Genomic DNA, 18,298 nt, shown 5'->3' on the forward strand with positions numbered 1-18,298 from the left:
GCAGGCCCCTGATCCTGATCCTGTCCCCATCATTTCCCAGGAACACTCTATGGAGACACCTCCAGCTCTCTGGGCACCGAGTCGAAGCCTGGGGAAGCCGGCGAGCTCTTCTGAGTGTTCGCAGAGTCCGCTCATCCTCACTTGTCGAACAACCATGCATGGCTCTAGGCCTGCTACCCGCTTGGGGTCGACACCAGAGTTCTCTGGATTTTCATTCCTATTTTATTTTAATTAATGTATTAGTTTATTTATTTGAGACAGGGTCTTACTGTGTCGCCCAGGCTGGAGTTGCGCAGGATCATGCCCGAGTCGTTCAGCTCAGGGCGTGAGCAGTGGCTCAACCTCGCCAGCTCAAGCAATCCTCCAGCCTCAGCCTCCCAAGTGACTGGGACCACGGGTACATGCCACCACGCCCAGCTCATTTTTTAAATTTTTTGTAGAAACAGCATCTTGCCGTGTTGCCAGGACTGGCCTTGAACCCTGGGCTCAAGCAATCCTGCGTATCAAAGCACCGGGATTACAGGCATGAGCCAGGGCACTTGGCCTATGGGTTCTTGAGGGTGGGGAAGCACCCATCCATGTCACTTGGCTCACTAGAATTCTGCAAAGTCCCTCCCATCATGCCACCTGCCTCTCCATGCCTCTTGTCACTTTTCTGAGCCCCGCGGCTGCCCTCCTTGCCGGTCCTTTCGGCTGTGCCCAGAACCTGGCTACTCGATATGTGGTCCATGGACTCTGGCAGCATCACCACCACCTGGCCGCTTGTTAGGCAGAGCCTCGGGCCCTCCCCCCGCCCCAGGCCTATGGAATCAGAATGTGCATGGCAACAAGATCTCCAGGTGATGCCCGGGCACTTTAGAGTTTGAGGAGCGGGTCCTGAGTTCCCAACTTGGAAGCGCCACCATCTCCGGACCCTCTACCCGCGGGTCACTCTTAGGCACTGCGTACTTGACATGCCCCAGAGGGAGGTCACCTCCTTCCCTTCCGCCTGCTGTGCAATTCCAGTAGTGGCACCTCCTACGTGGTCACCCAAGCCACAAACCAAGGCACTGTCCTCTGCCTTCCCTTTCTCTCCTCCTGCACATCCATCTGGGCATTACCAAACCCAATCCATCTCCTACCAAAAAATGCCTCTCAGACCCTCCACTTTCTCTTCAGCTCCCTCTCGGCTTTTCTTTCCTTCCTCTGAACCACCTTCCACTGACAGCCTGAGGGAGCTTCCTGAATCACACACCTGCTCATCCACTCTCGCAGAGTCCCCACACAGGCCATCGTGGCTGCACTGACCGTTCCAGCCCCCTCTCTCCCCTCCCGGCTCATGTCCCACGCAGCCAAGCTGAGTCACTGGCAGTCCCAGAATATACATGTTCTTTGTCACCTCCTGACCTTGGCTTTTGCTGCTGCCTCTGCCACAAATGCTCTTCTCAGTCTCAGGCCCTTCCTGGACCATTCCTTCAAATTCCAGAAACCCAACCTTGCCCTGGAGTCTGGGTCCCTCTCCAGGGCCCCGCAATTCCCTGAGCCCCCCATCATACATCATGGCACGTGCTACACTCCACTGTCACCAACTGCACGTGTGCCATCTCCCCACTACACTGAAGTTCATTGCATCCGACTCCACTTGGGATTCTCTCCCTGCACCCAACACAGGCCCTGGCCCGAGGAAGGCACCCCGAAGTGTTTGCTGCATAAATGAATGAGCCAATGTGGGAATGAACAAATGAATGAATGAAGTGCCCACTCCCTCCATCCATTTCCCTGACCTCCCTCACAACTCCCCGCCTCCAGCCCCCGCCTCCACCCACCTGGCACTGGGTTTGGTACTTCTTGGTGGACCTGCCCACGATGAAGATCTGGGAGGCAGGCAGGCCCAGCACGCTGTACACAGAGATGTCCTTTGTGGAGCCGTAGGCCGCACTGATTTTGATGAAGCACTGAAACACAGGGCAAGCACGGAGGGAGAGTGAGGCCAGCCTACCCCCTGGAAAGCCTTCCCAGGCCAACCCCAGGGAGCCCCCGCCTGGGGACCCTCTATGGGCACTCTGGTAGACTCCAAGCCAAGCCATGGGGCCACCCTGTGTCAGGAATGAACCCCCAGAGTGGCTGCCCCTCCCTGCACCCCAGGCCCATCCCAGGACTCTGCCCGGTAAACAGTCGTGACCACACCATTTACCGGTCCCGCCTGCAGCAGTACGCTCAGGTTAAGTAATGATGAAGCCAAACGTTCCTTTGTGGATAAGGAAATTGAGTTCCAGGTTTCTGGCTCACAGGGCCAAGACTGGAGGCCAGTTCTGCCTGGCTTCTGATCCTGTGTCATCCACACCGCTCCACGCTGCAGCTCGCCGTGCGCCCACTGCCTCCCGCTGGCTGGTGTAATGACTGTCCCACCCCCCGCCCCCCAGAATCCCCAGTTCAATTCAGAGAACTGCACAAGGTCTGCCTTGCTCCAGGGCACTTCCAGACCATCACCGTTCCCTCCTCTCCCTGGGATACACCGGATCAAACTGCCTCCTCCTGTGAGGTGCTGGCCACCCAGCTGCCTCCTGTCCCTGTCATCCTCTTTTTCTCCCACTCACGCTCCTCTGAAGCCACTGGAGACTTTGGTCCTGGGTCGCAGCTTTCCTTCCTCCCAATCCCCACCATCGCTGGAATGAGCCACAGTCAGAGTGACGTGAGGGATCTACCACCTCCCACCCCGCCTCGCAGCTTTGCACCTTCTTTCACGTCAGTGACCTTCACTTCCGGAACCGAACTCAGAACCTGCCCCTCTAACTGTGAACTTCCACAAGTCCACTGCGCCCAGGGTTTCTGCCCCCTCCCTGCCACGTCTCCGCCAGCCGCCACCTGGCTGCTCTCAGCCTCACCGACACTTGTGCTTTCTGCACCAGCCCTGCTGCCTCACCCCTTCCTCATCCTGCCTGAGTGACCCGCAGCATCCCTGTGTCCTCTGCCTCCACCCCAGATTCTCTCACCTCTTCATCCTCCTCCCACACCCGCCCAGCCAAATCTCAGCCCTGGAAATTTTCCACTATCCACTTTGTGTATTTGTATACGCTGCTCACTGAGAGCTGCTAAAGAAACACAGAGCCACACAGCTCTCACCCTCCATCTTCTTCCTGTCCTTCCCTGAGCCCTACCCCGTCCTGCAGGTGGCTGCCTTCGACGCTGGACCAAGGAGACGGCTTCCTCAGCCCGCTGCCCCTCACCTCAGTGGTTGGTGTATTCCCAGCTGACTCAGAGGGTGGAGCAGCGCCTCTTCGTCTGGCCCTTCCACCTTCTCATTCACCTGAGATCACTCCTATAACTGGGATCCTCTAGCTCTGGGGACCCTGCCTGGCTGCCTCATGACCCTCCCAGCTGACACCCACCTTCTCTGCTCCTCTCCCTACTACTTTTGCCCCCTTATCCTTCCGAATTGTCTTTTCCTCACAAGGTCATCTGGTGGCCAACCTTTGTCTAGTGGACAGTTCTCAGCACCCCACACCCTTGGCAAGAGGGGCACTATCTCCTTGAACCCCTCTCCTACCGATAACTGTAGCCTCTGTCTCCTGGCCCTCCTCCCCCTCACTCTCCTCCTGGTTCCTCAGCCGCTCCTTGTGCTGCTCTCAGGGGCCCAGCACAGCCTCTTCTCATGCCTGGCCTCCCCTCTCGTGGCTCCGCTGATCCGTCCTGTGCATCTGCTTCCCAGTCTCCACCTGCAGCCCAGACCTCCCCTAAGCCATATCAGGTCCCATGGTCGTATCAGCCTTGACGTGTCCACAGCTGAGCTCATCTCCCTCCAGCCTGGTCCTCCTCTCGTGTCCCCTCTCATTCACTCACTCATTCATTCATTCATTCTACCAACATTTATTGAGTCCCTACCACGCGGCATCATCACCCCCAATCCAGAAGCTATATTGGTGAGCAGAACGGACAGGCTCTGCCTCCACGGAGACCTTGGTCAGGTGTGTAGCACCTGGATCCCTCCTGGTCACCCAGCACGGGCATCGTAGAACTCCTCGCTCTCTGCGTCCAGCCATCCCTGAGTCCTGACTATTCCACCTCCTAATCCTGTCCATGCTTTTCTCCATCCTGTGCTCATCATCGCCTGGATTATGGTCTTCCTGTGTTTTGCTTGGGCGACAGCCCCCTAACTGGCCTCCCTGCCTCTGGTTTCTCCTGCCAGTCTGTTCTCCACACAGCCACCAATGGGATCTTTGTACACTCCAAGTTAGACAGGACCACTTCCCTGCTTTAAACTGTTCCGTGGCTCTCCATGACCCTCAGCAGAGAATTTGTGATCTTGGCCTGGTTTCCACCGTTTTCAAGATCTGCCAGGTTTGGGCCCCTGATGACCTCTGAGGGCTCAGCTCCCACTTGCCCTGGGTCTAACCCTGCCTGCACTTACCCCAAGCCTGGATGCCCGCAGCTCTGAGAACGTCCCAAGCTCTCTCCTGCCTCCATGCCTTTGCACATGCCGTTTCACTGTCTACCTGACAAAAACTCATGCTTCAAGACTCAACTCAAAATTTACCACCCTCCTAGCAGCCTTCCCTGCCCTCCCTGGACAAACTGAAGTCCTTTCTCCTCTGTTTGCTAAAAGGGCCTTTTTCAGCCACACACCAGTAGTTGTCAATTGACATGTCCTTCCTCCACTAGATCAGGGATTTGCAGACTTTTTCTTTGAAAGACCAGATAGTAACGATCTCAGGCTTCGCACTGTGTCACCACTACTCAATTCTGCTGTTGTACTGCAAAAGCAGCCATAGACAATACGTACACAGATGAGCTTGGCTGTGTTCCAATCAAACGTTTTTTATTTAGAGACATTGAAATTCATGTAATTTTCATGTCATGAAATATCATTCCTTTGATTATTCTCTCCATCCATTTGAAAGTGTAAAAACCATCCTTAGCTGGCCAGTCACAACAAAACAGGCTGTAGGCTGGATTTGGTCATTATATATCAACGCCTGCTCTGCTCTAGGTCAGGGATTCTTGATTTATTTTTCTGTGCATCAGAATCCCCTGGAGGGCTTGTGAAAAGGTTTCTGAGCCCCTCCCCAGAGTTTCTGATTGAGTAGGTCTAAGAGGGTGGGGGGCGAGGCAGGGCAGAGAATTTGCACTTCTCCTGAGTTCCCTGGTGCTGCTAGTGGGAACCACAGCTTTGGTCACGGAAAGCACATCCGGGTCACAGAAAGCACATCCGGGTCATGGAAAGCACATCTGGGTCACGGAAAGCACATCCTCTGCCCCCCTGGTTCTGTTTGTCTCTGTGCAGCCCCAACAAGCACAGAGTAAGGAACACAATCGCCATTTAAATGTCTACTGGATGAATGGCCAGATGTAGAGACAAGAGTCAGGAGATAAAGGACGAAAGTCTGACTCAGATCTAGGGAAAGTCGCTGCAGCCTCACCTTTCTCCTCTGTCAATGACGAGACTAATAACCTACCTCACAGGGTTGCTAGAGGACCCACCAGATCCACGGGAATGGGATTTGTAGACTGCACATCATGAGGCCCCACCCCAGGGGAGGGAGGCAGGGAGTGGTGAAGAGGAGGGTTGGGCTCTCAAGTTGTGGAGGCCCCGCCCCTGCCCCGAGCTGGCCACTCACCTCCTGCATGAGGTTGCGCAGGAAGATGGCCTTCTGCCGCAGCGGGTCATGCACCAGCCCGTCCGAGAAGAAGATCATGCCCTGTGGGAAGTTGTGCTGGGACAGCCACGACACCACCCGCTGCTTCTGCATGTCCGGCCGCCCCGTGATGTAAAGGATCATGTAGCCCAGGTCCTGCCAGTGCCTGGCGAGACGGCATTAGAAGGGTCCAGCCCTGCCCAGTGCAGGTCACCCGATGCCCAGAAGCCTGCCCTGACCATAGCTGCCCTTCTGAGACGTCAGAGGGATGAGTCTGAGGCGTGCTAGGGAGAACAAGGGGGATCCCAAATCCCCTCTCCCGGTTGAGCCCTGGACATCTCCCTGGATGGCCTCCAGGTGCTGCAGGCCCACATCCAAACTCATCTCCTCACCCCTGACCCCTCTGCTCACAGCCACTTCAGAGCCAGAGACAGGCGCCTTTCATTCCCCCCTATTCCCTGTGCCTCCCTCCCTCCTCCTCCAGGAAGAAAGCCTTTCCGTTTCACCAGGCCAGACTCTTTACACCCCCATCCCCCAGCCCTCTCACTTAAGCCCTGCTTCTCATCCTCAGCCCGGGCCCCATCTCTCTCCTGGGCCATTACAAAAGCCTCCTGGTCGGCCTCTTTCCCTGCACCCCCGCTCCTACCCATCTCTAACCTGAGCCCTGTAACCCTGGGCAGATGACTCAACCCTGCCCAACCTCCCAGGGTTTCAGTTGCCCCCTCTGTAAAACGGGCATAATAATATGAACTACCTCATAAGGTTGTCCTAAAGATAAAAGGAATTAATCCCAAACATGCGTAGCAAGGTGGTGTGCTTGTGTGGCTGGCTTTATTATTATCCTCCACAGTGTTTCCATGGTGATTTCTGTACATCACAAATCTAACCCCAGCACTCCTTTGCCGAACAGCATCTCCAGCTCCCCAGCACCCTGAGGTAGAGCCTCAAGGCCTCTCTCTGCCTCTGTGGCCATGCCCCTGCTCTGCCCTTGCATATGGGATCCCCCCAGCCCACCCAGAGCTGCTTTGCGGCCGCTGGACAAGCCCTGGGCTTTTCTGCTACATAGCTCTCCCCTAGACAGCCCTCATGGCTCCATCTCCTGATATTCACATCTTCCATCTTTCAAGACCCCCCTTCCTCCAGGAAGCCTTCCCTGCTTCCCAGGCAGAATCAGCCTCTTTCCTCTATGCTCTCACAGCACTGTGGGATAGCTCTCTTGGCTGACTTCATGCAGAATCCTGGCTGCAAGATGTCAGATAAGCCCAGACCTGATTGGGCACCTATATGGCACCTGCCACCAGAACAGGCTAACAGAGATGGGGAGTTCTAAACCTGGGTGATGGTCTGAGGGATCTGGGGATGCTTTACGCTAATGCAGGGGTACAGGGGTCACCTCAGGGATTCTGGTTAGTTCTGACGTGGGGCCCAGTGATATGTTTACGAAAAGGGGAGTTCCTGACGACTGTCGAGGTTTGGTCAGCACCATGTGGCCCCTGGAGCCCATGGAAGGCAGTGGGAGGACCACGGACCCCCAGAGAGGAAGGACCACAGCCTCCCCTTTCCTGCAGTGGGAGGGGGACCGTGATGCTGGAGGGATTTGTTGTAAGGGCAACAAACGACCTAGCCCTACAAGGGGAAGGTTGGCCCCCTGAAATGGGCTTGAGTCTGACTAGGCCTGTTCCTACGGAGCTGCTGGGCATCTCGAGGGCAGCAGTCTCCCGGGAGCCCAGGAGCCAGGCCCGTCTTCTCTCCCCAAAGCCATCACTGTTACTGGGGTGAGGCAGGGCAGTCTCCAGCCCCCAAGAACTTCCAGTGCCTGGCATCTGTCCTACTCTTGAGGTTCTGATCACTTGGAGTCCTGGGTTACACTTTCTCATGCCTGTGACTCATTTTCCCCACCAGACCCTGAGTTTCCTCCAACTTAGGAGCTCACTCTGCATCAGTGCCCAGCACACAGCCTGGCCACAGTGGGCCTCAGAAAGGGATGGATGCGTGCATGAGTGGAGGGAGGGAGGCAGGGAGAGAAGGAAGGAGGGAGAGAGAGAGGGAGGGAGGGAAGAAGGAAAAAAGGAAGGAATTGGGAGGGGGAAGAAGGAAGTGGGGGCGGGGAAGAGAGGAAGAAACAGACAAGCTGACGTCTAGAAAGCAGGAGAAATTTTCCCAAGGACACTCAATAAATTACTATTGGAGGTAAAGCCAGGGCTTCCCAGCTCGCAGCCCCAGAGACCAGTAGAATTCCCAGAGCAAATCAGAAAAACAATATATTTCCCCAGGGCTGCTGGCTCCTGCCCCCTAGGGAGACATATCCCTCGTGGAAGGTGGCACTCACCGGACAACGTCCACTGCACCCGGCCGGACCTTGGGGTCGCTTCCCATGATAGACACGCTGGCCGCAAAGGACCCGTCAATGCTGAACACGACGCACTCCATGCCCCGGGGCAACACCGTGAGGTAGCTCATGGCACAGGTCTGGTCGCCCCTGAAAGAAACCTGCCTATGGTCAGCCGTGAGGTCAGGGTCAGACATTAGCCGGAAGCCAGAGGTCAGCCTGTAGCTGCAGTCAGAGCTCAGTCTGGGTCAAGGTCAGAGAGCACCTGGGTGGCATCTCCTGATGCCACGGCTGGTGACCTCTCCCATCCACTTCTGTCCACGCAGACAGAGATGGGGGCCCAAAAAGAACCCCAAGGGGCCGGGCCCGGTGGCTCACACCTGTAATCCCAGCACTTTGGGAGGCCGAGGCGGGCGGATCACAAGGTCAGGAGATCGAGACTATGGTGAAACCCCGTCTCTACTAAAAATACAAAAAATTAGCCGGGCGCGGTGGCGGGCGCTTGTAGTCCCAGCTACTCAGGAGGCTGAGGCAGGAGAATGGCGGGAACCCGGGAGGCGGAGCTTGCAGTGAGCTGAGATCGCACCACTGCACTCCAGCCCGGGCGACAGAGCGAGACTCCGCCTCAAAAAAAAAAGAACCCCAAGGACCCTAAATTCTAGACAGGCCTGGCTGGAAGGGCCATGGAAATGAGAGAAACCCCCCTGAGAATGGCCCCTGGGTCTTACCTGACGACCATCTTCACAGGATAGACGCCGACCCCCAGGCGCCGGGGCCGTGGCACGTTGTATGTGATTCGACCGCTACTGTTGGTGATCTCTGTGTCCAGGTGTACCCAGCGGCCTGAGGACGGCTCTGCCATTACCAGGATGTCCACCTGTGGCAGTGAAGGGGGTCAGGGGATTTCCTGAAGGCTGAGGGGCTACAGGCTTGGCAGAGGGGCTGGGCAGGGGAAATCTGGGCTGAGGTCCCTGCCTGACATTCCCTGGCTCCTCATTCATCCTTGGATACTCTGAGCCCATCCTTTCCTCCTTGCTCGCCCTTCCCGGCCCGCCCAAGCAGGTGAGTGACTCCTGGCCCTGTGCTTCCACCCCAGGTAGCTCGGCCCTCCTGATACCCTCACCCCACATGCCATGCGGCTCCACGAGGCACCTGGTGCAGGTGGACTGGCTGAGGAGGGGAGGCCCAGCCCTAGGTACCTTCTCTCCAGTCAGAGCCACCATGTCGAGGGGACCGTACATGAACCGCCCCACCAGGACCTGGGGGCCATCTTCAGCAGCAATCACATCGTTGGCCCGGTGATTAGCCGTGACATTCTGGAAGGACAGAAAGAAGCTGGCTCAGTCCTTGCAAGGGAGGCTCAACCTTGCTTTATCATTGCAGTGTGCCTCAGACTGGCTGGAGGCATATCAGCCTGCTGAATCATGTCTCCCTACTAACTTCTGCTAGAGTTTCACAGATGTGTTCCCAGGGAACGTGGGAGAAAAACAGACCGTGAGTCCCCCAAACGCTGTCTGACATGGGTCCTCCAAAGGCGCCCAGGGCTTCCTGCCATTGTACGTTCTCTGCTTTTGTTTTTTTGTTTGTTTGTTTTGTTTTGTTTTTTGTTTTTTTGTGTTTTTGAGACGGAGTTTTGCTCTTGTTGCCCAGGCTGGAGTGCCATGGCGTGATCTCGGCTCACCGCAACCTCCGCCTCCCGGGTTCAAGCAATTCTCCTGCCTCAGCCTTCCGAGTAGCTGAGATTACAGGCGTGTGCCTCCATGCCTGACTAATTTCATATTTTTAATAGAGACAGGGTTTCTCCATGTTGATCAGGCTGGTCTCGAACTCCTGACCTCAGGTGATCTGCCTGCCTCGGCCTCCCACAGTGCTGAGATTATAGGTGTGAGCCACGGCACCCCGCCTATTCTCTGCTTTTGACTCTGCTTGGCCCTGAGGGGACAACTGGCCTCACAGCCTGTCCTTCTCTTCTAGATCCCTGAGCTGGAAACTGCCTTTCTTTGGTTCTTTCTTCTACATCACGGCGCACATCCAACGGATATTTACTATCTGTCTTTTTTTTTTTTTTTTTAAAGATAAAATTTCAAATGCACAAGCGTAGAGAGAGAGAGAAGAGTGTAACAAAGCCTCGCATTCCTGACACCTGCTCCACCACTTAGCAATGAACTCATGGCCATCCTGGTTTCATTCTTCCCTTGCCCAATTCTCCAGCCTTGGCCCCAGCCTCGCCGGGATTATCCTGGAGCAATCCTGGATGCTGCATCATTTTATCTGTGACTGTCTCAACCTCCCTAATCTTCTTCACTTCTGGTTTCAGTTCATTCTGCAGCCTGTGTTGGCCCCGACCAGCCCCCACTCCCAGCCTGGCCTCCAAGACCCTAGTCTCTCAATCTGGTGACCATTCCTTTACTGTGTTGGCCACATTGTCGTCTCTCCCACAACGACATCGCCTGGATGCTGCTAACAGCTTCCTAATGGAGCTCCTTACTCAAAGGCAGTCCATGCAACAGATCCTCTGTCTTTATAAAGCACAGATCTATTAACACCCTCCCGGGCTCCCCAGTGCCCTCTGGGTAGAGTCCAGATCCTGAGCTTAGCTTTCCAAGCCTTGCCTGAATGACCTCTTCAGTCTGTCTCCTGCTGCTCCCCATCCACACCTTCTGGTCCTTTCTGCCAGGCTCTGCAGCAGCCTCCAGATCTTTGCTCACACCGCCGCCCCGCCCCCCACACTGGCTCTAGGTGCCATCCCTGGCCCTCTTCCCCCACATTCCAGCCCATTCACTGTGACTAGACTCAGCGTCACATCGCCAAGAAACACTCCTCGGACTCCTCAAAGACATGTTCTCAACCTCCTTTCGATTCCCACGCATTTTAATTCAATCCAACAAATATCTGCAGACACCTCATCTGCACGGGGTCCCTGAGATAAACGGGAGACTCAGCCAGGTAGGGGACGCAGGCCCCCTTACAGGTTCACTGTCAGGGGAGAGGGAGCAGCTGGTTCATGAATATAAGCACCTGAAAAGATCCGGCATCACTAGTCATTAGGGAAATGCAATCAAAACCACAATGAAATACCCCGTCACACCCACCAGAATGACTAGAATCAAACAGACAGATAATAACAGGGGTTGCTGAAGATGCGGAGAAATCAGAATCCTCATATATTGCCAGTGGGAATGTGAAATGGTACAGTGACTGTGGAAAACAGTCTGGCAGTTCCCTATACGATTAAACATAGTTACCATTTGATCCAGAAATTGCACTTCTAGGCATATACGCGAGAGAAATGAAAACATAGGAGAAATGAAAGACACAAAAACTTATACACGGACGTTCCTAGCAGCATTATTCATAGCAGCCAAAAGGTGAAAACACCAGCGTGGCCGACATGGCGAAACCCCATCTATACTAAAAATACAAAACATAAAAAATAAAAATTAGCCGGACATGGTGGTGAACACCTGTAATCCCAGCTACTCAGGAGGCTGAGGCAGAAGAATCACTTGAACCCGGGAGGGGAGGTTACAGTAAGTTGAGATTGCACCATTGCACTCCAGCCTGGGCAACAGAGCAAGACTCCGTCTCAAAAAAAAACAAAAACAAAAACAAAAGCAAACAAACAAACAAACAAAAAACCAACAGGTGAAAACAACCCAAATGTCCATCAGGTAGTGAATGGATAAGCAAAACATAGCATCTCCATACAACGGGATATTATTCAGCCTCAGAAAGGAATTTCTGACACAGCGACCACGTGGCTGAACCTTGAAGACAGTGTGCTAAGTGAAACAGTCAGACACAAATGGTCACATATTACATCATTTCATTGAAATGAAATGTCCAGAATAAGCAAATCTGCAGGCACAAAAAGTCAGTTACTGAGTGCCTGGGGCAAGTGAGGGAGTGTCAGCTAAAGGGTACAGAGCTTCTTTTTGGAGGTTATGAAAAAGCTCTAAAACTGACCATGGTAATTGTTGCACACATCTGTGACTATACTAAAATCCACTGAATTGTACTATCTAAATGGGTAAATTATAGGATATGGGGATTTTATCTCAATAAATATGTTTACCGAAAAAGAGTTGGTTCATGAAGGATTGATCTCCTTCTACCTTTTAGGACTGTTCTTGGGGTCCATGTCTGGCCTTTTCGCCAGACTGGAGGTACCTACCATAGCAATGGTTGTGTCTGTACAACCCTATGCTCCACTCTCTACCAGAATGACTGAGACAGAGCAGGCACTGATGATCGTTTGCTGGGTGAATAAATAAATGTATGTACCTCAAACTCCTATTCATCCTTCAATACCCCACAGAGGAGCCTCTTCAGAGAATCCCTGAATGATTTGCCCTGACAATCCTACTTTCCATAATTGTCTTAATCTGTGCCTTCCTCTATCAAATATCACACCAGGCCATACTCAATGGTAACTGAGACTGAGATCCAGGACTCTTTCTGATTCAAGTCCACATCTACTGTAGCCTGGCATATAGCAATTGCCCCATAACTGGTATCTCCTCACCAACCCTAGTATCTTGGACCCCTGCCCTCAGGGCTCCTGTGGAACCAGGCCTTGGGGAAGCAACTCACACCCCTTGCAGCTACAGCGCCTGGGCCTCATCTGAGTGTGAGCCCTGGCCTGTCTGGGTGCTGAGCTCCCAAGCCGAAGTGCTTACCTGCCATGCGGATGCCCCAACCCCCAGGCCAGCCCCACCTCCCGGAGGACGCAGTCCCAGCCGCATGCGAACTGAGCACGCACGCACCCTCAGCTTGACCTGAGTCCGCTTACGAAGCCACTTCTCCCGAGGGTTGGCGGGGCTCAGCGCTGCAGGGTCCAGGCGGGCGCTCTCCTTGATGTTCACGCTCTCGTAGCGCATCACCTGGCCAAGAGCCGAGCAAGGCCCCGGTCAGGTCTTCTGGCTCCTCTGCTTCCCTCCCAGGGTGTCAGCGCCCACCAGCTTGTGGCCAGCTGAGCCCTGCCCCTGCCACCCCCCAACCTCACAGCCTGGAACCATCAGGAGGCTGCAGACCCCAGCACCTGTGTCCCTGCATTCGTGTCCTGACAGCTGGGGCCAGAGCAGTCTCCCAGTTGGCTCTCTTCCTGAGAGATATCTCTGCCCCCCCTGTGCCCAAACCTGGCAGCCACCTCTATCTGTCCCCACTCTCTGCCCTCCCTCTGTTACAACAGGTGGCCCTTCCTTAAGGCCGGCTCGAGTCCTGATCCCAGCCCCTCCTCGCTTCTTGAGGACATTGCTCCAGCCATGCTCCCCTGTCAATCCCGCAGCGCTGATTAGACTCCCTCTGCTAGATCACTCTCCTTAGCATTCAAATACGCACAACATTGCCCATCTTAAAAAAATGCTCTCTTGGACTCCTCATGCCTCTCCAGTGACCGCCACATCCCTGCTGTCCTTCACAGCAGCACTCAAAGAGGACTTAGCCCATACACTGTCAGCTCCTTCCTCACCTGATCCCTCCTTCACCCACTCCAGTCAGGCTTCTTCTCAATCATTATACGGAAGCCATTCTTGCCAAGGCGCCAGTGACTCCCACCCCACCTATCTCCGGGGTCCTCTCCCTGCACTCTCTGGGTGCTCCAACCTCACGGATGTCCTCTTCTCTCCTTCAGTGGCTTCTCCTCCTCTTCCCGGGGGAGCTCCAGGACTCATCTCTGAACTGCCCTCTCTGTAGGAGCTCCCTTGGTCTGGCACCCATCACCAGTTTTAAATGCCATCCAAGCTCTGATGACACCCACATTTTTCTCTGGAATCCTGATGTCTTCTCTAAGTTCCAGACTCCTCTACTCCCCTTCCATCCCAGCACCTCAGAGGCATCTCACACTTCACATATGCAGACCAGTGGTGGATGTGCCACATGGGGCACAGGTTTGGGCTGGAGCACCCTGGCCTGGGTGCCACCAGCGGGGGACCCACTTCCAGCCTAGCACACTCTCTCCCACCCCCAAGAACCTACAAATAAAACTCACTTTCCTCCGTCCCCTGCCCAGCCCTGCTCTTCCCCAAGTACAGGAATGGTCACTCAAGTGAGAAACAGGACGTTCTGGGCTCCCCTTTCTCCTACAATGCGGTCACCGCAAGTGCTCGCACCGTAACGAAAATTTTGCCACTCTGTGGAAATCTTGCCTTCACTCCCTGTCCTAGTCCAAGCCTCCTCTCTAAGCTGGACCCCTGCACTGGCCTCACAACAGGCCTCATGGTTCCTCTCCTGCCCTGAAAACAGCAACCTCAGCCTCAGGGTTTCCTTCAAAAAACACAAGCCTGTTGCTACTTTTCCCTTGCTCACAGCCCTGTAACGGCTTCCCATTGAACTCAATATAAAACCATACCCCCAACCTTGGCCATCGCAGCTGTTCATGAACGTCATGACCCCTACCAGCTCCCCAGACTCCCTCCCGACCAGGCTGTCCTTTGGGCACCGGCCTTTCTGCTATACCTTCTGTTCTGCAAATGAGACCACTGAGACCCAGTGGGGAGTGGGAACTGACTACTCCAGTCTCCAAGTTGAAACACTGGGACATTCTCCTATGTCGTTTATATTTAATTTTCGAGAATGTACCACACCATCAGTCACCCAGGAGCCAACGTCTTTATGAAGCCCATTCTCTGGTCATGTCACTCCCCACTCACGTAGGTGCTGCAATGCCTTCCCCATGCTCTTAGGATCAAGGCCAAAAGCTGAACAGGGTCTGTAGGAATAGCTTCCTCTCCAGCTGGAGAAGGGCGGTACCCCCTCCCGGTGGCTGTGGGCAGGCCCACGACTGCGCAGTGGTACCTGTCTCAGGATGAAGGCCACCACGTCCGTGGACTCCCAGTAGCTGGCGTGGAAGAGGTGGGGCAGGGCCACGGTGGGGAAGGCCGTGAGGACATCAGGGCAGTACAGGGCATAGTCGATCCTCTTGCTTCCCCACCACTTGGCTGTGACTGTGGGTCGGAGAGGAAGGTGAGGGTGTGTGGCCAGCCCAGGGCCTCACTCGAGGGGCAGTGGGGTCTCCCATTGCCCAGACCAGTGGTGGATGCGTCGCGTGGGGCACAGGTTTGGGCTGGTGCACCCTGGCCTGAAGGAGGCCTGGGGAATGCGCTGCTCTTCCTCTTTCCTTCTCAAAACCCTCCAGCCCTCCGCTAAGATGTACGCACCAAGCCTGTGCCCAGGAAGGAGGGCCAGACCCACAGAGACGTCCACAGTCTCACCCAGGGCTGCCGCTCAGTGGCAGTTCCCAGTGGGCTCTGCCTGAAGTCGGGGTGGAGACTATGTCTGGAGGGTTCAGGACTTCCTTAATGGTCAGAGGTCAGAGCCCTGCCCAGGTTCAGAGGTCAGGGCTCTGTTTGAGGTCAAAGCTCAGACCCCGTCAGGAATCAGGGGTCACTGCTCTCTTCAAGGTCGGAGCTCTGATTTGAGGCAGGGTCAGTGTTCAGGGCTCTGTCCAGGGTCAGAGGTCAAGGTTCCTCCAAGGTCAGAGCTCAGTCTGGGGCCAGAGTGAGGATGTGGACCGATGCTGGATCTCCACCAGCAGACGCCCGGCTCTCTAAAGGCAGAAGCAGCCCCCAGGACTTCCTTCACCCTCTTCCTACCCAAGGACCTGCCCTCAGCAGCTCTAGCAGTGACCCAGCAACCACCCAGAGGAAGGTTCCCCTCCCCCGAGTCCAGGCAGGGCCCCAAAAGGACCTCACTCACTGCGGGAGGCCCCCACGGGTGCCATGCTGTCCGAGGACTCCGAGCTTTCGCTGTGGGAGCTTCCCTCGCTCATCCTCCGTCCTGGGCGCCGGAACCTCAAGGCCTGGCGGGGCGAGGCAGGGGCGTCCGGAAGTGGCGGGCTGTCCCGGGAGCCGCCCTCCAGGAAGAGGGGGCTGTGCGTGTGTAGGGCATCAGCTGGAGGGGGAGTTTCAAGGTCAGGCTGAGTCACGTGTCTCCAGCAGAGCTGCCCACTCAGTGCCAGCCCTGTGCTAGGTGGGAGGCTGGGCACTTGGAAGAGCCAGCCCTGGCCCTGCTCACTTGCCAGCCCAGCAGGCACCTGCCCCTCTCACTGTGCCCACCCCACCAGCCCCCTGGGCCTGAAGGGACCCCGTTGCCACAGCACATCGCCGCATTTACCTCCCTGCAGCTGTGAGTTACGCAGAGTCCCAGCCATCACCTCTACCCCCAATAAAGCTGCAGAGGGAGCGTCTGGGACATTGCCCCAAAAGCACCAGCTGAGGTCCCAGGAGTGACTCACAGCCATGTCCTCTCTTATCCAACTCCTCCCCTGCGCCACAAAGGATTGAGGCTGCCTCTGGAAGGGAATGGGGACTCCTGCCGGAGAGCTAGGATAGCCTCAGGGGAGGGAGGGGAGTCCCCTGACCAAAGAGGGACCCATGGGGGAGGGGGTTTCCAGCCTAGCCGACCTAGTGAAGCTCCAGGAAGGCAGGGATTTGGAAACAAAGGCTCCATTGAATTAGGGGTGAGGAAGGCATGGTTTTTAATCCTGAATCAGCCCCAAGCACAGCTCCCCCATCCCTGACATAAACCTCTGAGCAGGCTTAGGCTAAACGTCCTCAAGTAGGGCGTGGAGCCAAGGCTCCGATTTCTAAGCTGCTGACTGTCCATTACAGGCCTCCCATCGATGACACACTTGATCCATGCCCGGATCACCCCACTTGACCCTGGAGGCCACTGGCTCTTCGCCAAACCACCTGCCCTCACTCCTTCTGTTCTCCCCACCTAGAAGATCTCAGTCCTCATCCTCTAGCTCTTCTCCACCTGTCCAAATGCACCTCCCCTGTCTGGACCCTAATCAAAGGCCACCTCTTCCATCAAGCCCACCAGGATGGCACACTCTCTGCCCTACCCCTCCAGAGTCCAGGCTGGGCATTCACAAATAGCTTAGAGCACGGATCCCTGGACCTGCCATCAGGTCTGAAAGCTCAAGTGTTACATCAGCCCTGGCCACAGGAGTGCATCCAGGAGCCTGTTGGGGGACAGAGCCTGGGTCTCTGAGCCCCAATATGCCTCAGACGGAGCAGGTGCTTAGCACAGGTGGGCGACTCTGAAGACAGGGGAGTCAGCTAACCTTCTGTTCTCACAGCCCCTGCTCAGGTGAGCTCGCTGAGAGCTTGGAGGGGCTGAATGGGCTGGGGCCCCACCTCCAGCTCAGCACACTCTCTCCCACCCCCAAGAACCTACCGAGGAGGAGGGACTGCCCATCGCCCAGTGGGAACCTCTGGTAGCGAGGCACGCTGACAGGCGGCACCAGGTGGAACTTAGGCTCCAGCAGTGGCTCAAGCCGTGAGGCAGAGGGGTCTGCGCAATGGAAGAAGCTGTAGACCTGGCTGCAGGCAGGACGCACCTGGAAGCCTGGGGTGAGTGGGAAGACAGAGGGAAGCCCCTTTCTAGTACCTGCTCCCTGGGCCCTAGGAGGCTCCCTGGAGTGTAGCCTGGAGTAGCCTACTCCCCTCTCAAGAGCCTCCCCGGGCTCCCTGCTCCCCACGGGAACAAAGCCGTTACGTTCAGTTTGTCTCCCCACCCAGGAGTGAGTGATAGGCACTCAGCACTGCAGCCGTGGTGCACAGCTGCCCTTCCTCAATCAGGCTCGCAGCTTTCCTTTCTCTGTGCCTTTGCTCAAACCATCCCTTCTCCTTGCGGGCCTTCGCTCCACCATTTCCATGGGGCAACTCCTTTAGATTCTTCCGGTTTTCACTCAGTTACCACCTGACCTAGGAAGCCAACCCAGGTTCCTTCAGGCAGGTCAGCTGCCCCTTCCGCAGGCCTCACGGCTGTAAACGCTCCGTTCCCAGGCCTGCTGCTGCGGAGTTCCAGGTTTGCCAGAGTTGGTGGAACATGTCTCTCGCTGACCAGCAGGTGTCTCCACTGAGGCCTCCACCTCATCGGCGGGCCTCCCTGTCCTTCTAGAACAGGGACTGGACCCTTCAGCATCCCGGAAGCCCTAGGGTTCACTAGTGACATTGAGGGCAACCATGGAGTTCTGCCTCCGCGCCTCCATTTCTACCAGAACCCTTCCCACTTTATCTGTTCCATATCGTAGTTCATCAGTAAACTCTGGCCAAAAGCATGGATCTGTGGATACCCAAGGTGCCCTGCAGCCTCAGACGGTCTGTGCTTCAGTCCTTAAGAGTCACGGCTACCCTCCCCACCCCCATGCCTGCTGGTGCCAATCACCTGGTGTGTACATTTTAGAGGAGCAGGAAAAGGCATTCAAGGTTGCAGGTATTAGCTTAGCCGGGCGCAGTGGCTCACGCCTGTAATCCCAGCAATTTGGGAGGCTGAGGCAGGCGGATCACTTGAGGTCAGGAGTTCGAGACCACCCTGGTCAACATGGTGAAACTCCATCTCTACCAAAAAT

The 18,298-nt window shown here is 55.7% G+C and overlaps 1 protein-coding gene across 1 annotated transcript in view; it reads right to left on the reverse strand.

Moving 5' to 3' along the window:
• PITPNM3 (PITPNM family member 3) overlaps positions 1-18,298 on the reverse strand; it is a 101,858-nt gene that overhangs the window by 290 nt on the left and 83,270 nt on the right. The window contains 10 exon segments of the mRNA XM_031657221.1: positions 60-180; positions 1,806-1,934; positions 5,595-5,778; positions 7,942-8,091; positions 8,670-8,818; positions 9,141-9,257; positions 12,708-12,824; positions 14,737-14,885; positions 15,637-15,831; positions 17,122-17,292. Coding sequence (XP_031513081.1) covers positions 60-180; positions 1,806-1,934; positions 5,595-5,778; positions 7,942-8,091; positions 8,670-8,818; positions 9,141-9,257; positions 12,708-12,824; positions 14,737-14,885; positions 15,637-15,831; positions 17,122-17,292 — 1,482 coding nt within the window.

Source organism: Papio anubis, chromosome 17, assembly GCF_008728515.1.
Source record: "Papio anubis isolate 15944 chromosome 17, Panubis1.0, whole genome shotgun sequence".
Classification (NCBI taxonomy): domain Eukaryota; kingdom Metazoa; phylum Chordata; class Mammalia; order Primates; family Cercopithecidae; genus Papio; species Papio anubis.